The 18,100-nt window shown below is 40.7% G+C and overlaps 1 protein-coding gene across 1 annotated transcript; it reads right to left on the minus strand.

The window, feature by feature from the left end:
* Positions 1-513: 513 nt before the first annotated feature.
* OSER1 (oxidative stress responsive serine rich 1) lies at positions 514-17,743 on the minus strand. Its single transcript, XM_063459420.1, has 4 exons — positions 17,540-17,743; positions 9,540-9,663; positions 4,968-5,081; positions 514-2,415 (listed from the first exon to the last, which is right to left on the minus strand). The coding sequence occupies exons 2-4, from the start codon at positions 9,617-9,619 to the stop codon at positions 1,746-1,748; spliced, it is 864 nt and encodes a 287-aa protein (XP_063315490.1). The 5' UTR covers positions 9,620-9,663; positions 17,540-17,743; the 3' UTR covers positions 514-1,745.
* Positions 17,744-18,100: the final 357 nt, after the last annotated feature.

Here is an 18,100-nt window from a genome sequence, read left to right on the forward strand (position 1 = left end):
CGCATTGTGTGACAGCAGCTAGAGGGCATCTTAAATCTGCAATCAAAACATTGCTGAACATGTTTTCATTTGCAGGGTTAAAACTACATGGAAATGGCACCCAGACCACGTCATTGCAATAAGTGGTTCGGGTGCCTACAGCAGGGGTATGCAACCTTCGGCACTCCAGATGTTGTGGACATAATGCTTTTACAGCTATAATAATAATAATAAAGTATTTACCAGGAAAGGTACATTTAGATTACTCTGGTTTTCAAGTACGTCCTGGGGATGTTACCCCCAGGGGTTGGCAAAGCATCAAGGGATGTGTAGTCCAAAACATCTGGAATACCAAAGGTTGCCTACCCCTGGCCTATAGTATTCCTTTAAATTAAAATGAATTCTGTTCTTTATTGGAAGTGGATAAAATACTGTGGGGTAAAAAGACAGGTGAGATATTCAGTAGAACTAGACAACATATATTTACAATTATTAGACTATTAAAAAAATAAAACAAGCAAAACTCCCACAAAGTATAGTTTACAAAGTTAAATTTAATAAGACAAACACCTCTGTGGTGACAGACCCACTTTTTCATAGGAATCAGCAGTTTAACACCCTCTCCTGTATTACACGAATGACCAATACACATTTTTTTTTTCAGTGCAATGTCAGTGATTTACCAGCAGGGTGCACTGTATCTGGATGAGCCAAATATTACATCACAACTGATGCTGACCATCCCCGGTCAACACCGACTGTCTGACATTGACATAATAGAAGGGAAAAAAAGAGAAGAATCAGGAAGAAAAAAAAATAATGATCAAAAAACAGATCAGCAATTTTTAAGCTCTTATTTTACTGAATGTTTATTTGACGAACATTAACCACTGTTTTCAAAGATCCAGAACAATTTAAACACGTGGGCTTTAAAATGCAATTCAGGAACATCAATGCAACTGGGAAGGAAATGAACTCTTCTTGCATTTTTTAATTATTATTATTATTTTTTTTTTTTTTAAAGCATTCAGGCATAACATTCCCGAGTCTAATTCGTCTAATTTTAGGACACAAAAAAGTTTATCTAACAAGACCAAACAATGCTGTAACACTGCAAAGCACATAAGTAATTTCTTATTAAGCCATCTGAAAATATTAGGTTTACAATACTGCATTTAAAATGATTATTCATCGTTCCCCGCTATCTATTTAGGGAAACTTTTGGATACTACGGCAGATTCCAAAACCTAAATAAAACACTCCTTTAATGTAGCTACGGCAGGATCATTCACTTGGCTAATCCACTACAAGCGTCCTCATCGTGAAAAAAATTAACAGCCGCTTGCATACAACCTCTGCTAGGAGTATGAGGGAGACACGCAGGTAGAACGGACCCAATGCAACAGACTGATTAAGAACATCCAAGAAGGACACGGGGAGAGATTTACAGTGAAAGCACGTTAACAGAACAGTGACGCAGAACAAAATTCAGTATTCATATTTCAATTAGATACCAGGTTTTTTTTCATTTAGGTTTTGTTTTAAGAGCACAGATCAGCCCTGCAAATTGTTATGAGGTGTAATTTGCTGCATTAGGAAATGAAGTAAGTGAACCTTGCATTTGAGAAGAACCAGTGCAAGGATGCAAGAGTCCATAATTATCACACGCACACACAGACGAAGACTGATAACCTTCCTCAGTATCGATCTATATGCGATTAGCTTTAATCAAAGCTTAACTGCTGAACAAAATCCTGGCAGAGTGGTCAGGTGTACATCATTTCTGCCATGTGAGACATCTTCTTTGGGATATACAGATAGTATTCCATATATCCAGCAAGGTCTTCTATAGTGACATCATCAACTGAAGCTCTGGCTTGTTCTGAGCAGGAACGTGGGGACCCGGATGTCCCGTTTGTGGAGGTCTGAGTTCGATTTTGAAAAGAGTAGTCCTCTTTAACGCTTCTCTCGCATTCTGTGAGCATGTCCCGCAAGCCGGAAAACGAGTACACCTCCATATTTTGCCAGTGCTTGCATTGACACTCTTTACCTTTGCAAGAACATTTCTCGGCAGGGTTGAGCTTGGACACAGACTGAAAGTCAGATTGTTGACCAGCCTTGGCACTTGCTCCAGCGACCAAGGAGACTGGAGATTTTACGCTTATGGTCTCTGATGTTGCATCTAAAGCGGATGCACCTGTAGTCTCAAGACAAAATCTTCTGTACCCGCTGACATCAAGAGTAGTGCTAGATGGATTACCACCAATAGCAGCGACAGCTCCGTCCTGGGAATCGCATAGGCTTTTGTGTTTTAGTGGATTGCTACAGGGCGTCTTGGCGCTGCAGTGTGTAAACTTTGGAGGATGAAGGACTGGGGATTTGGAACGTCTCCTGCGTGGTGTTCTTGCTACTCCTCTGGTAGTTTTTCTTGATGACCTACAAAATAGAAGAACAAAAGACAAAGGATCAAACAAAGATATTGATATAGATATATATTTAAAAAAAATAAAAAAAAAATACACAAAAGTACTGGTAAGTCCTGTATTTTTTCACATAAGAAGAGAAAAGCGGTAGTTCGGTTCAACCCGTCACAGTCTCCAGATTCCACATGGAACATGAATATCAAAATAAGCACATGCCTAAATATTTTTGCTTGAGCACTGTATGTACTTTGATCATGACATCTATCTTTATAAAAAGCTGGACTTTCTAAAACCAGGGCCACATTTTATCTACACCGTGATATCCAAGCTGCAATCAAACATATATACAGGTGTCATTATTTGGGGCAGGGCTGTTGTGTGTTTGTCCATATTTTGATCTACACATTTGAAAACAATTTTCTCAACACAATGTAGAGACTGATGTTCAGCAATGGCTACTTAAAGGGGATCTTAATGTCAACACATCAAAGGTTCCATTTAAGACACATGCCTGCATTTAACGATGTTCCTTATTTTATTATGTTTCTCTTGTCCTTAAATAAATTATGGGGGATTTGTGTGACGGGGGGTTGTGTTATTTTGAGTGTTCATGGAGAGATTTACATTGAAAGCGCAAATACAGTAACACAGAACACAATTTAGTATTCATATTTTAATTAGATACCCCCTTTTTAACATTTAGGCTTTGTTTTAAGAGCACAGATAAGCCCTGCAAATTGTTATGAGGTGTAATTTGCTGCATTAGGAAATGAAGTAAGTGCACCTTGCATATGAGAAGAACCAGTGCAAGGATGCAAGAGTCCATAATTGGCACACACACACACACACACACAGACTCGGACTGAAAACCTTCCTCAGTATCGCATCAAATGTCTTTGGGTAGGTGTTCGGGGAATGTTAGAGAGCGGTCAGAGAAAACCTTGACAGGGTCACACTGTAACCTGTCATCTTTTGGAGAGGCTGCTTCCATTTCCGAGGTACTAGGGTTTATATACAGAGTTATTCACTAAAGTGAGAATTCAATTTGAATTTCAGATTTAAGGCAATAATAGCCAAACTGGAAAAATTCTCTGAGTTGCCTATGTCTCCAGATCAGCTAGTATGGGCTTTACTTTGAATTCTCTCTTTACTGAATTACCCTGATACGGTTAACCGTCAGCCATATCTCAGTTTGCCCTTTGATGGTTTCCCTACTCTCTCTATGCTGGCCTAAACCTGTGGTTTACTGTGTAATAAACAAGATTCTGCTGAGCTTTGTTATACTACAGACATTGTTGCGATTACACAGTATGGCCTATGATTGTGACATAAGATTTATCCGATGGTTACATTACATACATTGTTGTGATGTTCCAGTTGTATTGGTTACAAAGTTCTGCAGCTTGAGCGAGCAGATATTGCTTAAAGACGGTCATTTTTACATTTTGACACTGGTTTCACTTATTTAAATTGTTTCACTAAGCTATTTTTTTTATAAAAGCCTCCTAGTAGTTTTTTTTACCGCTTTAATTATCTCTGAGAGTTCTCGAGCATCGCATTTAGTACTCAGCTGCTCTCCTTCCCTCGCTTTACGACGGATACCATCATCATGGGTTGTTTTAGGGATAATAGGAGTTAGCTTCTTCAAGCTTTTTTTTTTATTTATTTTATTAGGCTGTACCATCTGATCATCATTTTTAGCAGGGCTTGCCTGCCTATGTGTTCTAATCACAATATATGATTTTTTTAGTTTGCCGTCAATTATACTTCTACCCAGTTAAAGTTCAGAGCGTTTGCATTTATACATGGAGTCCTCCACTATGGATAGACCGATTATAGGTTCTGCTGATTATTAGAACCGATAATCAGCATTGGCCTTGTAATTTACAGATATTACCGATAACTTACTCATCTCTCTCAGTCACCACACGCCGTCTTCTGCATCCAGAAACTGTAGCCACCAGCAGAAGATGCTCTACGCCATGACCTCACTTCACTCCTTTTTGTGAGTCCCCGCGTGTGGAACTCAGCTGAAGGCAGGGAGGTGAGAGGGTGAATAAGCTACAGTAATGCACTGGGCTGGCAGACAGAGTGATAGGAGTGTGACTGCTGTCAGCAATCACACTGCTATCAGTAACAGCACTGTACATGCTGGGATGTCACAGATTTCAGCATGTACTACCTGCCTGAGAGTAATAGGAGTGTGGTTGCTGTCCACATCTTCAGTTAATGCCAGGCTTGTGTAGAAATTGTGTTACTTTTTAAAAACTTGATGAAGGGTTGTATTTGTTTGCAGTGTGAACTAATACGTGAATTTAGGGTCATGTGTGTATGGGGCCAGTGTGTGCATGTATCGGCAAGAGTACAAGAGGACCAGTCACAAGAGGTATGTACGTATGGATTACATACATTACATATATACACAAACATATACAGACACACAGACAGATGGGGAGGGAGAGGCTGGGGTGTATGTGCACCCTCTTTCTCCTACTCATATCATTTGTACATAGCAGGTACCATTGGCAGGGACAGTGCCGATGGCAGCATTCCTCACATTCTTACCCATGCCAGCTTTCTTTTAAGGAACTTAAAACTTTAGGTTTGACGTCATCCTGAGACGGTCTCACTGATGTTCTTGTACCACAGCCATCCGCAGCACACAAGGATGCAATAGATCTACAAGAGAAGACATGTTTTAAATAGCAGATTTAACCCGACCTATGTGTGCATTAACATGTACATGGCAGCATGTAATATTTACCCTTTGAGCGCTAAGTGTACTTGAGGCATATTAACCCCTTAAGGACCGGACTGTTTTTGCGATGTTGTACATTTGCGACCAGGCATCTTTTTACACTTTTGTGGTGTTTGTGTTTAGCTGTAATTTTCCGCTCTGTCATTTACTGTTCCCATACAAATTATATATTGTTTTTTTCAGGACAAAAGGGGCTTTCTTTACATACCATTAATTTATATAATCTCATGTAATTTAATTTTTAAAAAATGAAAAAATATGATGAAAAATTGAAAAAAAAAACATGTTTTTTGACTTTTATGTGAAAAATCTTTTACTCATCTACAGCGAATGAAAAAAACTGCTAAATAGATTCAAAATTTTGTCCTGAGTTTAAAAATACCCAGTGTTTACATGCTTTTTGCTATTTTTTTGCATGTTATAGGGCTATCAGTACAAGTAGGATATTGCGGTTTCAAAACATACATTTTTAAAATGTATCAATAGTGACATTGTAACACTATTATCTGTCATAAATCGCTGAATAACACCCCACATGTACATATTTTTTTTTTTAAGTAGACAACCCAGGGTATTCAATATGGGGTATGTCCAGACTTTTTTAGTAGCCACTTAGTCGCAAACACTGGCCAAAGTTAGCGTTCATATTTGTTTGTGTGTGAAAAAAGTAAAAAAACTAAATTGAACGCTAATTTTGGCCAGTGTTTGTGACTAAGTGGTTACTAAAAAAGACTGGACATACCCCATTTGTAATACCTTGGGTTGTCTTCTTTTGCAAATGGTATGCCATCATGGGGGTAATTCTCATTCCTGGGCTACCATACGCTCTCAAAGGCAATGTAACCAACCTGGCCATTTTCAATGTAAAAATATTTGACCCATATATTTGACCCTGTAACTTTGAAAAATGCTATAAAACCTGTACATGGGGGGTACTGTTATACTCAGGAGACTTTGCTGAACACAAATATTAGTGTTTCAAAACTGGAAAATGTATCACAACAATTATATCATCAGTAAAAGTGCTGTTTGTGTGTGAAAAATGCAAAAAAAGTAACTTTCACTGACAATATCATCGCTGTGATATGTTTTACTGTTTTGAATCACTAATATTTGTGTTCAGCAAAGTCTCCCGAGTAAAACAGTACCCCCCATGTACAGGTTTTAGGGTGTTGTAGAACGTTACAGGGTAAAATACAGTGATAGCAAATTAAATTCTCTGGACTTTCGGCCTGGGTTGGCAGGCAGGTCCCTTAAATTGCAATCAATAAAATAACTTAATTATGTAAAAATATTACATAAATACGCACATAGAATTTAAATATATATGCATATTTATATATTTGAAGTCTACGTGTATATTTATATAATTATTTATGTAATTTTGTATATGGACATATGAATAGTTCGTATTCTTTTTATTTATTTATATATACATAGATATATATATATATACAATTTCATTCTAAGTGTATTTTGATATAAATATATATAAATATCAAAATACAGTTAGAATAAAATTTCGTATAGATATATAATTTTTTTTAAATTTTTATTATTTTTACATGTTTAATTTAATTTAAATTACTTATTATTTGTATTTTATAATAATATATATATATATATACACACACACACAATATATATATATATATATATATATATATATATATATATATATATGGAACATGGGGGGTATATATATATATATACATACACACATATACACACAGGTGTGTAATTTAATTAGAAGTGTATTTTTATATTAATATATGTACATATTAATATAAAAATACACTTAGCATGACATTATATATATATATATATATATATATATATGATAAAGGTATATATATATATATATATATATATATATATATATATATATATATATATAATAAAGGTATATATATATATATAATAATTTTTTTTTATTCACTTTAACTTAATTTTTTTTTCTGATTTTACAGCAGCAGGGAGACTGCCTGTCAGCACAGACAGTCCCCCTGCAGGCAGACACCTATTGTGACCATGTGGTCGCCCTATTGAGCGATCACATGGCCCCAGGGGTCCTAATCCGCCATGGGGAGACAGTCTGGGCTGCAGTCAGTCTCCCCACAACGGGAGCACCGCCGATCGCCGCCGGGGGAACGACGGCTATCGGGTAAGTACATCTTAAATTTAGGACGGTTCAGGACCGTCGTTGGTCGGCAATGGGTCCTGAACCGTCCTAAGTCCTTAAGGGGTTAAATAGAATGGGAAAAAAAAACAAAAAACAAAAAAAAAAAAAAACCTTTTCCCCATGAAGGAAATCGCAAAGTGGCATTTTAGGAAAGCTGTGTAAACTATCACTGCACACAAACCTGTATTATACACGTACAGCTACCAGCTCCCTCATTTATCTGCAACAATTGGGAAATGCAAGTTGCTAGGATTGGACTATTATAACTGAAAATAAAGGACTGCATTGCAATATAAATATCTGTATTGCTTTGTTGTGAATAGATACAGAAGTAAATAACTTGTGAGTGCTTCTCCTGGCTTACCCTTGCTCTGTGAGAGCAGCCATGTTTGGCCCTCTCTGGTTGGAAACACGGCTTAATTGCCAGTTCATAATATGAACAGCACTCGGCATGATATCAAGTTTCCTAAATGCACCGTAGCTCTTGACTACCTGTGTATTTTTATTTGGAGAAGATGTGTTTCTGACCAAAGAGGATTAAAGATTGCTGTCCCTTTAGAGAAAGGGGCAGCAAAGATATGCATTGAACAGCATTTACCAATATGTACAATAAGACACAAAGAGGCAATACTACATGTAATCTTTTCTTTTAAAATATAATAAAAACCATAATGTGCCTTTTTAAAGACACTAAGGTTATCTAGCTTACAGGTCGTCTTCAAATGCATCTATAAAGTTGTAGCCTTTGCAAATTACACAAAATGAGAATGTGCCTGAGGAGAGGTATTAGAAAACTCCTGTCACGCAAAAAAATAAATAAAATCAGGTTTAACCAGTTTGAACAACAGAGGCCAAAGCAGCATAGGGTTTAATAATGAATTACACCAGCTGGACACATGATGGGAAAAACGCTACAGTCACCACCACATGCAGATCTCTACTGCAAAAAAGACTACTTTATGCAATTAAAGAACCACTATAGTGCCAGGAAAACACTTGTTTTCCTGGCACTAGTGCCCTGAGGGTGCCCCCACACTCAGGGCCCCCCTCCCGCCAGGCTCTAGGGGGAGGAAGGGGTTAAACTTACCTCTTTCTCCAGCACCGGGCAGGGAACTCTCCTCCTCCTCTCCTCCCTCTTCTTCCGTCACCGGCTGAATGCACATGTGCGGCAAGAGCCGCGCGCATTCAGCCAGTCCATGCTTTCCTATGGACGCTGGCGTCTTCTCACTGTGAAAATCACAGTTAGAAGCGCGGAAGCACCTCTAGCGGCTGTCAATGAGACAGCCACTAGAGGCTGGATTAACCCATAGGTAAACATAGCAGTTTCTCTGAAAATGCTATGTTTACAGCAGGCAGGGTTAACCCTAGATGGACCTGGCACCCAGACCACTTCATTAAGCTGAAGTGATCTGGGTGCCTATAGTGGTCCTTTAAGAGACTTAACAAAATTACTTGTGCCGGAGGCCTCGCTGGATACGGAGTAAACAAGCATGGCTGAAGCCTCAAGAAATGAGGACTACAAACAATCAGATCCAACATTGCTTTTTGCATTCTTTTCTTAAGTTCTGTTTAAAATGCCAAACAGCATTTCCGTATCAAAAGATTGACTTGAGGTTATTCTGCTGAACAACTCAACATTCGCAATTCATAAGCTAGGTGATCTGGCAAAGCAGGTAAGTGAAAAAAAAACAAAACATTTCGGACCCCTTTTCAATCCAGCTGCGGTTTGTTTTGTGTTTTTAATTTTATGCAAAGTGCTCTCGACTTGTTTAAACATGTTAGCAAAAACTAGAAGAAGCACTTTGATACCTTTAATTCAAAGTAAAGGTTTATTATGCAACAACATAATCTAACTGCCATGTGACAGAGGGTGGCAAATAAACAGCCTATGACTAAGCAGCTCGGCAGGCTAAACGCACATGGCACTCTTAACCTGGCACACAGCACTTGCAAAATAAAGTTTACTGCGGGCTCCAGGAGTATACCGTATTTTTCAGCAACTGATTTGTTGTTTGCAAACAACCCCTTTCCTCGTATGAGCAGCCCACAATACTTTTAAACAGTTAGGTTCACATGTAATTAATTGGGTTAAGTTTATTCACATACACAGGAGGTAAAAATAATCAAACATATGTTAAGACATACAAATAAGAGTTTAAAGAAATAGGATGAGGACATAATAACGTAAGGTTCTTACCCTTCAGAGTCAACACGCAGCTTTTTAAATGCACTCTGCAGATTCTCCTCTTCCCCGTCTTTGACTTCCGATGCCATCATTGAGCTGCGTCAGCCAAAGCTAAAACAGGAATTATCGGTGAAATCTGAAAAAAAAACCAAAGACAGCAGGTAAACGTTTAGATCAACTAATCTGCATCAGCACAGACGTGACGACAATAAGAATGAACTGCGTTTAATGTACAGAGTGATGAAGCACCATGGTTTCAGACGGCATAAAAAAAAAATAAAAAACACAAACCAAAAACGCATAGCTGTAATCAATTGCCTGTGAATAAACACTTAAATGCCAGACAGGCTGATGTATTGTGAGATTAACTGCTCCGGCTGCAAACGTTGGATTAGCTGCTGAAATCATGTGCACGTTCGTTAAACATAGATTTCGACATAGCAGACGAGAGCTCTATGTGAAATGTATCACTCACAAGCATTGGTTGCATTTATCATGCTGAGATTTTACTTACGTAATAGAGGATGTTAAGATCACAAAAACACACAATCCAACAAAGGCGCTGTATTTGAAAGGGTAAAAGGGGTTACTCTAAGCACCATAACCACTAGTGCTCAATTTAGCACTAAAGTTGGCAATAATCTCTGGCCACCATTGTGCCCAGCTCTTTGTCAAACTGTTTTGGGGCATTCGGAAAAAAGCTGGGGGCCTCTCCATTCCTCAGTTGAATGGATAATGTTAAATTTATGCTTCCATATCACCAGCGTCACTTTTGTTGAACCTGAATGAATAGCCCGCCCACAGCGCTCTTGGTATATCACTGTCAAAGTCAAGCTCGAATTTCAGGCCAAAAACGGCCAAATTGGAATAAATCCGCTAGAGCTTCAGTTCAGCTATTTTGGACTTTTAGAAAGTTGACATGGCGAATAATAACTCTGCTAGTGTAAGGCTTTGCAATGCTTGCAGCATTCTTTCCACTGAGCAAGTCTCAGGAACTGATTGCGTAGATAGATTTCTGAAACGCTTGCAATGCATTCGCATATATCAGCCATTCATTTGCAATTACTGGAATAGCAGTGAAGCTCTAGGTAGAACACAATCCCAGAACTTGAGCATTACTTGATGCGGTTTGCCAAACAGCACAAGGTCGCAATATGAACTGCAAATGCAGTGGCAGAAAAATAATTACACCATTATCATCACAAAAAAAAAAAAAAAAATGTCACGCTGGATCCCACCTAAAATAAAATTCTGGTGAAAAAAAAAAAATGTAACTTTGTAACCACTAAGGAGGAATTGCGGCACCATCACCACTAAAGTGCCAAAAATGCGTGGGTGCTATCCCATTGCCCATGAAATGGGACAGGGTTTATTTGCCAAAACCACTTCATTAGCATGAAGTAGTTTTGGTGCTTAGAGTGTAACTTTATAGATAATGTCTGTGAAGGAAATTTACCGTCAAATAAATTCTTGAATAGTATATGCGTCTTTGGATCTTTAATGACAATTTGCTTATTTACATACAGCGTATAAAATATTAATTTAAAGGAACATAGCGTTGTGTTCCTAATGCCAGTGTCCCTCTGCCTCCACGGCCACCACAACCAGTAATTAAACAGTTAAAATCACGTTTTTCCACTTACCTCTTACCAGCCCTGAGGTCCCGTGATGCTGGACTGGTCTCCTCCTCCCACGACGTCATGTCCATGTAGGAGCCTAGTGCGGCAAGCACCGTGCGAGCATTAGACCTTTCTCACAGGAAGCAAGGAATCAATGCTTTCCTATAGTGTTTTTGAAGACACTGGATGTCCTCATGCAAAGTTTGAGGATGACCGTTTCACAGAGATAAAATCCAGGAAGCGCCTCTAGTGGCTCTCAGTGGTTCCCAAACTAGTCCTCAAAGTACGCCTACCAGTCCGGGATTTAAGGATTAACCAGTTGCGTCGAAGCGTTTGTTTGTTTTATTCATCAAAAAAAAAAAAAAAATAACACCTTGGATACAACTTGGTAATCCCGAAATCCTGGACTGGTAGGGGCAGCTGGAGAATTAGTTTGGGAACCAGTGGGCTATCGGGAAGACCCTGCAATGTAAATTTCTCTGAACACTGTACCCAGACCACTTCAATAAGATGAAGTGGTCTGGGTGCTTATAGCCTTTTCAGGCTTTCAATACTAGTTCCTGGTGTTAAAGCATGTTTCTTTTTTTAAATTCTTTACTGGCAATAAGATATACAGAGTGTTTACATTTTCATTTAGGACAAAGCAGCCTGCCCTTGAAAGTGAAAGCTTTTTCTATAAATCAGACACCTCAACCGTTTTATAATCTAGTTACATATAGACTCCAGCTTTGTAAAAAATAAAATGTATTCGATGCTTTGATGGTTTGTGGGATAGGAGTTCCTATTGGCTGTCAATTGATTAGGGGGAAGTCACTGCTTAGAAAACAATTGAAAAATCACGACAAATAAGCCCAGATTTCCTGTACAAACCTCCCCCCCTTTAATTAATCCACCCCCCCTCTAATTAATCCACCCCCTCTAATTAATCCACCCCCTCTAATTAATCCACCCCCTCTAATTAATCCACCCCCTCTAATTAATCCACCCCCTCTAATTAATCCACCCCCTCTAATTAATCCACACACCCCCTCTAATTAATCCACACACCCCCTCTAATTAATCCACACACCCCCTCTAATTAATCCACCACCCCTTTAATTAATCCACCCTCCCTTTAATTAATCCACCCTCCCTTTAATTAATCCACCCTCCCTTTAATTAATTCACCCTCCCTTTAATTAATTCACCCTCCCTTTAATTAATTCACCCCCCCTTTAATTAATTCACCCCCCCCCCTTTAATTAATTAAGTCCCAGACATAAAATACCGGTATCTACTCACAGTTCAAAGAGTCCGACCACTGGGTGCCTCACCGCCCGGAATGGATCCTTCCGCTGAAGATCCGTGAAGGCAGACTGACGGCACTGCGCATGTCGTCATCATGCTGCGCAATGCCGCGGCCCGCAACGCTCCTCCCCCTCCTCATGGAAGAAGGAAGTCCCGCCGGGCCGCAAAGGTAAAATGCCTAGGTCTTATTTTCGGGGTAGGGCTTATATTGCAGCCCACCCCGAAAATTCGGCTAGGGCTTATTTTCGGGGTAGGTCCTATTTTCGGGGAAACACGGTATATGTGCGGTAGGAACCCCCCCATTCCTCTTAATGTTCCCCACCACCACAGTGTTCCTTTTCCCTTCCCTTCCTTGTACCTTAGTGTCCTCCCTTAATGTTTCTCCCTCCCCACTAGTGTTCTTTCCCCTCCTCCCCTTTCCCACAGTGTTCTTCACCCCCCTTCCCTCCCTATAGTGTTGCTTTCCACCCCAACCCCTGCCCCATAGTTTTCTACCAGCCCATAAGTGATTCTTACTACATTCCTTCCCCTCCCCCCCCCCCCCCCCCCCCCCTGTCCCATAGTGCCCCTCTGCCAGGAGAGGTGCAGAGAGGCACTAAGGGACGGGGGACTTAGGGGTGGTGGTAAGGATCACTATGGGACAAGGGAGGTAGAACACTTGTGCCGCCTTATGAACACCCCGGCCCACCCATTCATTATCTGTATTGCCGGTGATTACCGATACAAGAAAACAAAAACAGAAAAAACTGATTATCGCCCGATAGTATCAGCAAAACTGATAATCGGGCGATCCCTAGTATTAACACTGCAATGCAAACATTTTACATTGCTGAGTTAAGGAAACAGGGACACTGCACCCAGACCACTTCAATGAGATGAAGTGGTCATGGTGACTAAAGCTAGGGCTACCAGATCCACCATGTTTTCAGGGACACAAATCACGTATATATATTGATGGGCAGCACATTAAAAGGGTTGCCCTGTAGAATTCGGAAGAAGGAGTAAAATTAAGTTATTACGCAACAAAGAATAGTGCTGAATATACATTATACATACTGCAGGGCTACCCTTTTCATGTGTTTTCATAAATATGACAAAAAGATAGGTGTCCCTGAAAACACGGTGGATCTGGTAACCCAACATTTAAAGGCTACACCAAACACCACAAGCACTACAGTTTATTGTAGAGGTCAAAGTGAACCTGCCATGCCACGCTCAACTAAACATATAAACAGGTTCCAAAGCAGCAATATATCATTAAGATAAGCTATATGATTTAAGGAACATTTCAAGCACCATAACCACTACAGTAAGCTGCATTTGTAAAAATTGACAAGCCATTTTAGAACAGTTTTACTTCTTACCTGGGGTCTGACAGACGACACTCCCGCTTCCACTACAATCTTCACAGAGCCAGGTGCACTCCGTCTAAGCAAAGCCCAGCGGTGCACGGCTTAGCTCAGGAGGGCTAATGTATGCTCCAGGCTGCATAGAGGAGGCGGGAAGCAGCGCGTAGCGGACCGCAGTTAAGAAGTCAAACTGTTTTAAAGTTGATTGACTACTTACAATGGGGGAGAGGGGTCTCAGGTTACTCCTGCCATTATAGTTACTACAGCATGCTGTAGTTAAGGTGCTTTGACTTTATGCCCCAAAGCAAAGAAAAAATCTAAATGTAATTTCTACTGTACAATAAACAATTACCTGTACATCTAAGGTATACAGTAACAAGCCAATTGACCAGAAACAATAGAATATAATTAACCCCCAATCCATGCATTCTGCACTTGACAATGATGGCCAGCAAGTCTGATAAGGCAGTAGGTTTGAATTGTAGTCAAAGAGATAATGTGATGGGATGATGTGACAGGTGACAACACTACTTATATAACAGAAAAATTATAAGGAATAGATAAGGCCCTAACAATGGTATTTTCATAGTTTCAGTTTTGCTTTTGCTTATGAGAAGTTCCAGCATTTCTACACTATAGGCGCCCAGACCACTGTCCCTGTCCCCTTTAGTGCTGCAATGTAAATCACAGTTTTATTGAAACGGCAATGTTTACATTGCAGTACTAAGACTACCTCTAGTGGCTGTCTGCCACAAGACTTGACAAATTTGTTTGAAATCTAGGAGCTAGTTTAAGCAAGGAGCAAGTGCAATTCTTAAAGGGACGCTACAGTCACCAGAACCACTCCAGCTTAATGTAGTTGTTCTGGTGTCTGTAGCATGTCCATGCAGGCTTTTCAGTGTTAACACTGCCTTTTCATAGAAACAGAAAGTGTTTACATTGCGGCCTTGGGACACCTCCAGTTGCAGTCACTTAGACGGCCACTAGAGGTGATATCTACATGCTGAACCTATGTTCAGCGTCTCCACACTCTGCATGGAGGTGCTGAATGTTCCCCATAAAGATGAGGAAATGCTGATTGGCGCTGTGCATGCGCAATATCCTCCCAAAACTTTCCTATGGGAAAGCATTGGCTTAGCTGAAATCATAAACACTGATGATGATCTCAGCCATGGAGACGGGACCGGCTGTGGCAAAACTGGCACGGAGTGGGAAAAAGGTGAATAAAAACACCTTTTATTAGTCTATCGGAGGGGGGTAGATACCTAAACAGACACACACAAAGACAGACACACACACACACACATTTCCAATGACACATTTTCTCATAAAATCACTAATTAAGATTTGTATTTTAATTTATGCCCACCCAGCCTCCATACCGTTGTGAGAGCTGAGTGGATCTTTCCCTGGGGTCCAGTTGGACTTCTCTGATCCCCTTACTGCTGTTCCTCTCTGCTCCCCTGCACACTCTCTGTTTTGATACTGGGGCCTGAGTCATGTCATATTCCGGCTCCCGTCATCACTAAACAGCGCTAGGGAGCAGAGGGAAACTGCAGAAAGATCACTACTCCGTTGCACAATGCCTTCCATGCTACCGCGGGCCGCAGGCTCCGACACTACCCTGGGCGGACGGTCGTCTTCACTAAAAGTCTGCTGGGACAAAATTTCTAGTCAGGCCAGATAGCCACGAGAGGCGCTTCCTGGAGTTTCACTGAGGATGACGCCATGAATTGACGCTGGCTGGACTTCCTCACGCTCTGCAGGAGAACATCTAGTATCAAGACAAAAAACTCCATGGTAAAAAGCGCCTTAGGTGCCCCTTCCATTGGCTGACGTCAGAGGAGGCGGAGTGAAACCCAGCAAAGAGGGACATCAGTGCTTGATTCGGATAAGTGAAGAAAGGATTATTGAACCATTTACATTGCAGGTGGGTAGCCGAGGGGCGGGCAGAGGAACACATTGTTAGGAATACATCTTTCATGAATAATCTGGCAACAAAGAAACAAAGCCCAAAAGTTGGTGAAAATCGGTATGTAGAATATCTTAAAATGTTACTGCCCTACAACGCCTCATTCTGGAGTACCAGGTGACAGGGACATTGAAGGTGCTAACCCCTAAAATATCAAGCCTCCCAATATTTCAAATGGGCAAAGAGACATCGTAGGTGACTTACTAACAATTTATACAACTAAAGTTTAATTTATAACAAGAACAATGTATCTTACTTACGCAGACTGATTTCTAAACACATTTATTGTAGTTTAAAGACACATTACTGGGAGTATTATTGCTGTGGAGCTCTGCTATACACTCAGGCACATTACTGGGAGTATTATTGCTGTGGGGCTATGTTATACACTCAGACACATTACTGGGAGTATTATTGCTGTGGAGCTCTGTTATACACTCAGACACATTACTGGGAGTATTATTGCTGTGGAGCTCTGTTATACACTCAGACACATTACTGGGAGTATTATTGCTGTGGAGCTCTGTTATACACTCAGACACATTACTGGGAGTATTATTGCTGTGGAGCTCTGTTATACACTCAGACACATTACTGGGAGTATTATTGCTGTGGGGCTCTGTTATACACTCAGACACATTACTGGGAGTATTATTGCTGTGGGGCTCTGTTATACACTCAGACACATTACTGGGAGTATTATTGCTGTGGAGCTCTGTTATACACTCAGACACATTACTGGGAGTATTATTGCTGTGGAGCTCTGTTATACACTCAGACACATTACTGGGAGTATTATTGCTGTGAAGTTCTGTTATACACTCAGACACATTACTGGGAGTATTATTGCTGTGGAGCTCTGTTATACACAGATATATTACTGGGAGTATTATTGCTGTGGAGCTCTGTTATACACTCAGACACATTACTGGGAGTATTATTGCTGTGGAGCTCTGTTATACACTCAGACACACCAACAATATGGATCTCACAGAAAAGAGGGACAGAGGGACTTCGGCCGAAAATAAGGACTATCCTTCCTAAATAGGGCCACTTGGGAGGTGTGGCACAGGAACACTCTAAGAGACACTTCTTACATATTAAATAGAGGCTGTGATGTAATTCCAGTAAAATACAAGTTTAGCAGGCTAAGATTGCCACAAGGCATATGTATGTATATGTGTTTGTAGTATCAGTTAGTTAATAACACGTAGCTAAGATACTGTCATCACTGTACTGACCAGGTGCAGGAATGTAAGAACTGGAATTACGCGTCCCTCTCCTTTGTATCAGATGAGCCACGTGGTTAGACCGGATGGATGAGTTTAGACTCTATTCATTAAATAGGTTAAGGGTATGTGTGGGTGTAGTTAATTGTGGGAGGAGCTACAGTGCTATATAAGGAATGTACTCTATGTATTCAGTACTCAGACTTTGCTGTATTTTGGTGACGCTAGTCCCTCTGAGTCCCGATCGGTGATCCAATAAAGAATCTCTTCCTTCCTGAAGAAACCTGTGTCCATCTCTCTGTGCTTGGCTTCCGTCAGTTTCTCCGGTATCAGAGGCCTTATCTAATGTCTCTAAAACCAGGCTCCATATTAGAGCTACCTGCCCACCTGCCCAGAGATAACCCCCTGAATCCCACATAGGACCCAAAGCTGCTGCTCAACTACAACTCCCATGATGCTCTGCCAGCTGCCTGTCCTGTCAGTGAGATGGCAGCTGGGAGTGATGGGAGTTGGGGAGACTGCCCTATCCCCCCTATAACCCGCTCTCCGTGCTCACCATGTATCCGGGCTCCGGTATGTGAGGAGGGGGGAGGGGTGCAGGACTCGGTCCCCCCCCGCTGTGATCGCCGAACGCTCGCTACGGTGACACTGCAAACCCAGCGCCCGGGGTGACGTCAGCCGCCAACAGCCATAGAGACGCGATACACAACAAGGGATAGAGCGGCCGGAGACCGCAAAAGCGTGCGAACAGGCAGCGACGTCATGGGTGGGCGGGGCTTGGGGGCAGGACGTCATGGGCGGACGGGGCGGGGCGCTCTGCGTGCCAGGACTCGCTCTGGAATGGAACGCAAGGGGCAGGCGCCATTTTGGCGTAGTGGGATATATTATATTTCAAATATTGTGTTGTTGCTTTTTTTAATTTTATTTATTTATTTTTAATTCATATTGTTATCAGCAACTGTAAAGGAAACGATTTAATATTCATAAAACATATATAATGCAATAGATAATACAGCCAATATAATTCAATATAGATAATAGAGCTGATATAATTTAATAGATAATATAATTTAATAGATAATACAGCCAATATAATGCAATAGATAATACAGCCAAT

Source organism: Pelobates fuscus, chromosome 6, assembly GCF_036172605.1.
Source record: "Pelobates fuscus isolate aPelFus1 chromosome 6, aPelFus1.pri, whole genome shotgun sequence".
In the NCBI taxonomy this organism is placed as follows: domain Eukaryota; kingdom Metazoa; phylum Chordata; class Amphibia; order Anura; family Pelobatidae; genus Pelobates; species Pelobates fuscus.

Excerpts from the sequence above, each read along its gene's own strand:
- OSER1 (XM_063459420.1), bottom strand. The coding sequence starts at position 9,619 with ATGATGGCATCGGAAGTCAAAGACGGGGAAGAGGAGAATCTGCAGAGT. Across the intron at positions 5,082-9,539 it reads CTGCGTGTTGACTCTGAAGG|ATCTATTGCATCCTTGTGTG; the intron begins GTAAGAACCTTA and ends CTTCTCTTGTAG. Across the intron at positions 2,416-4,967 it reads TTAAAAGAAAGCTGGCATGG|GTCATCAAGAAAAACTACCA; the intron begins GTAAGAATGTGA and ends TCTATTTTGTAG.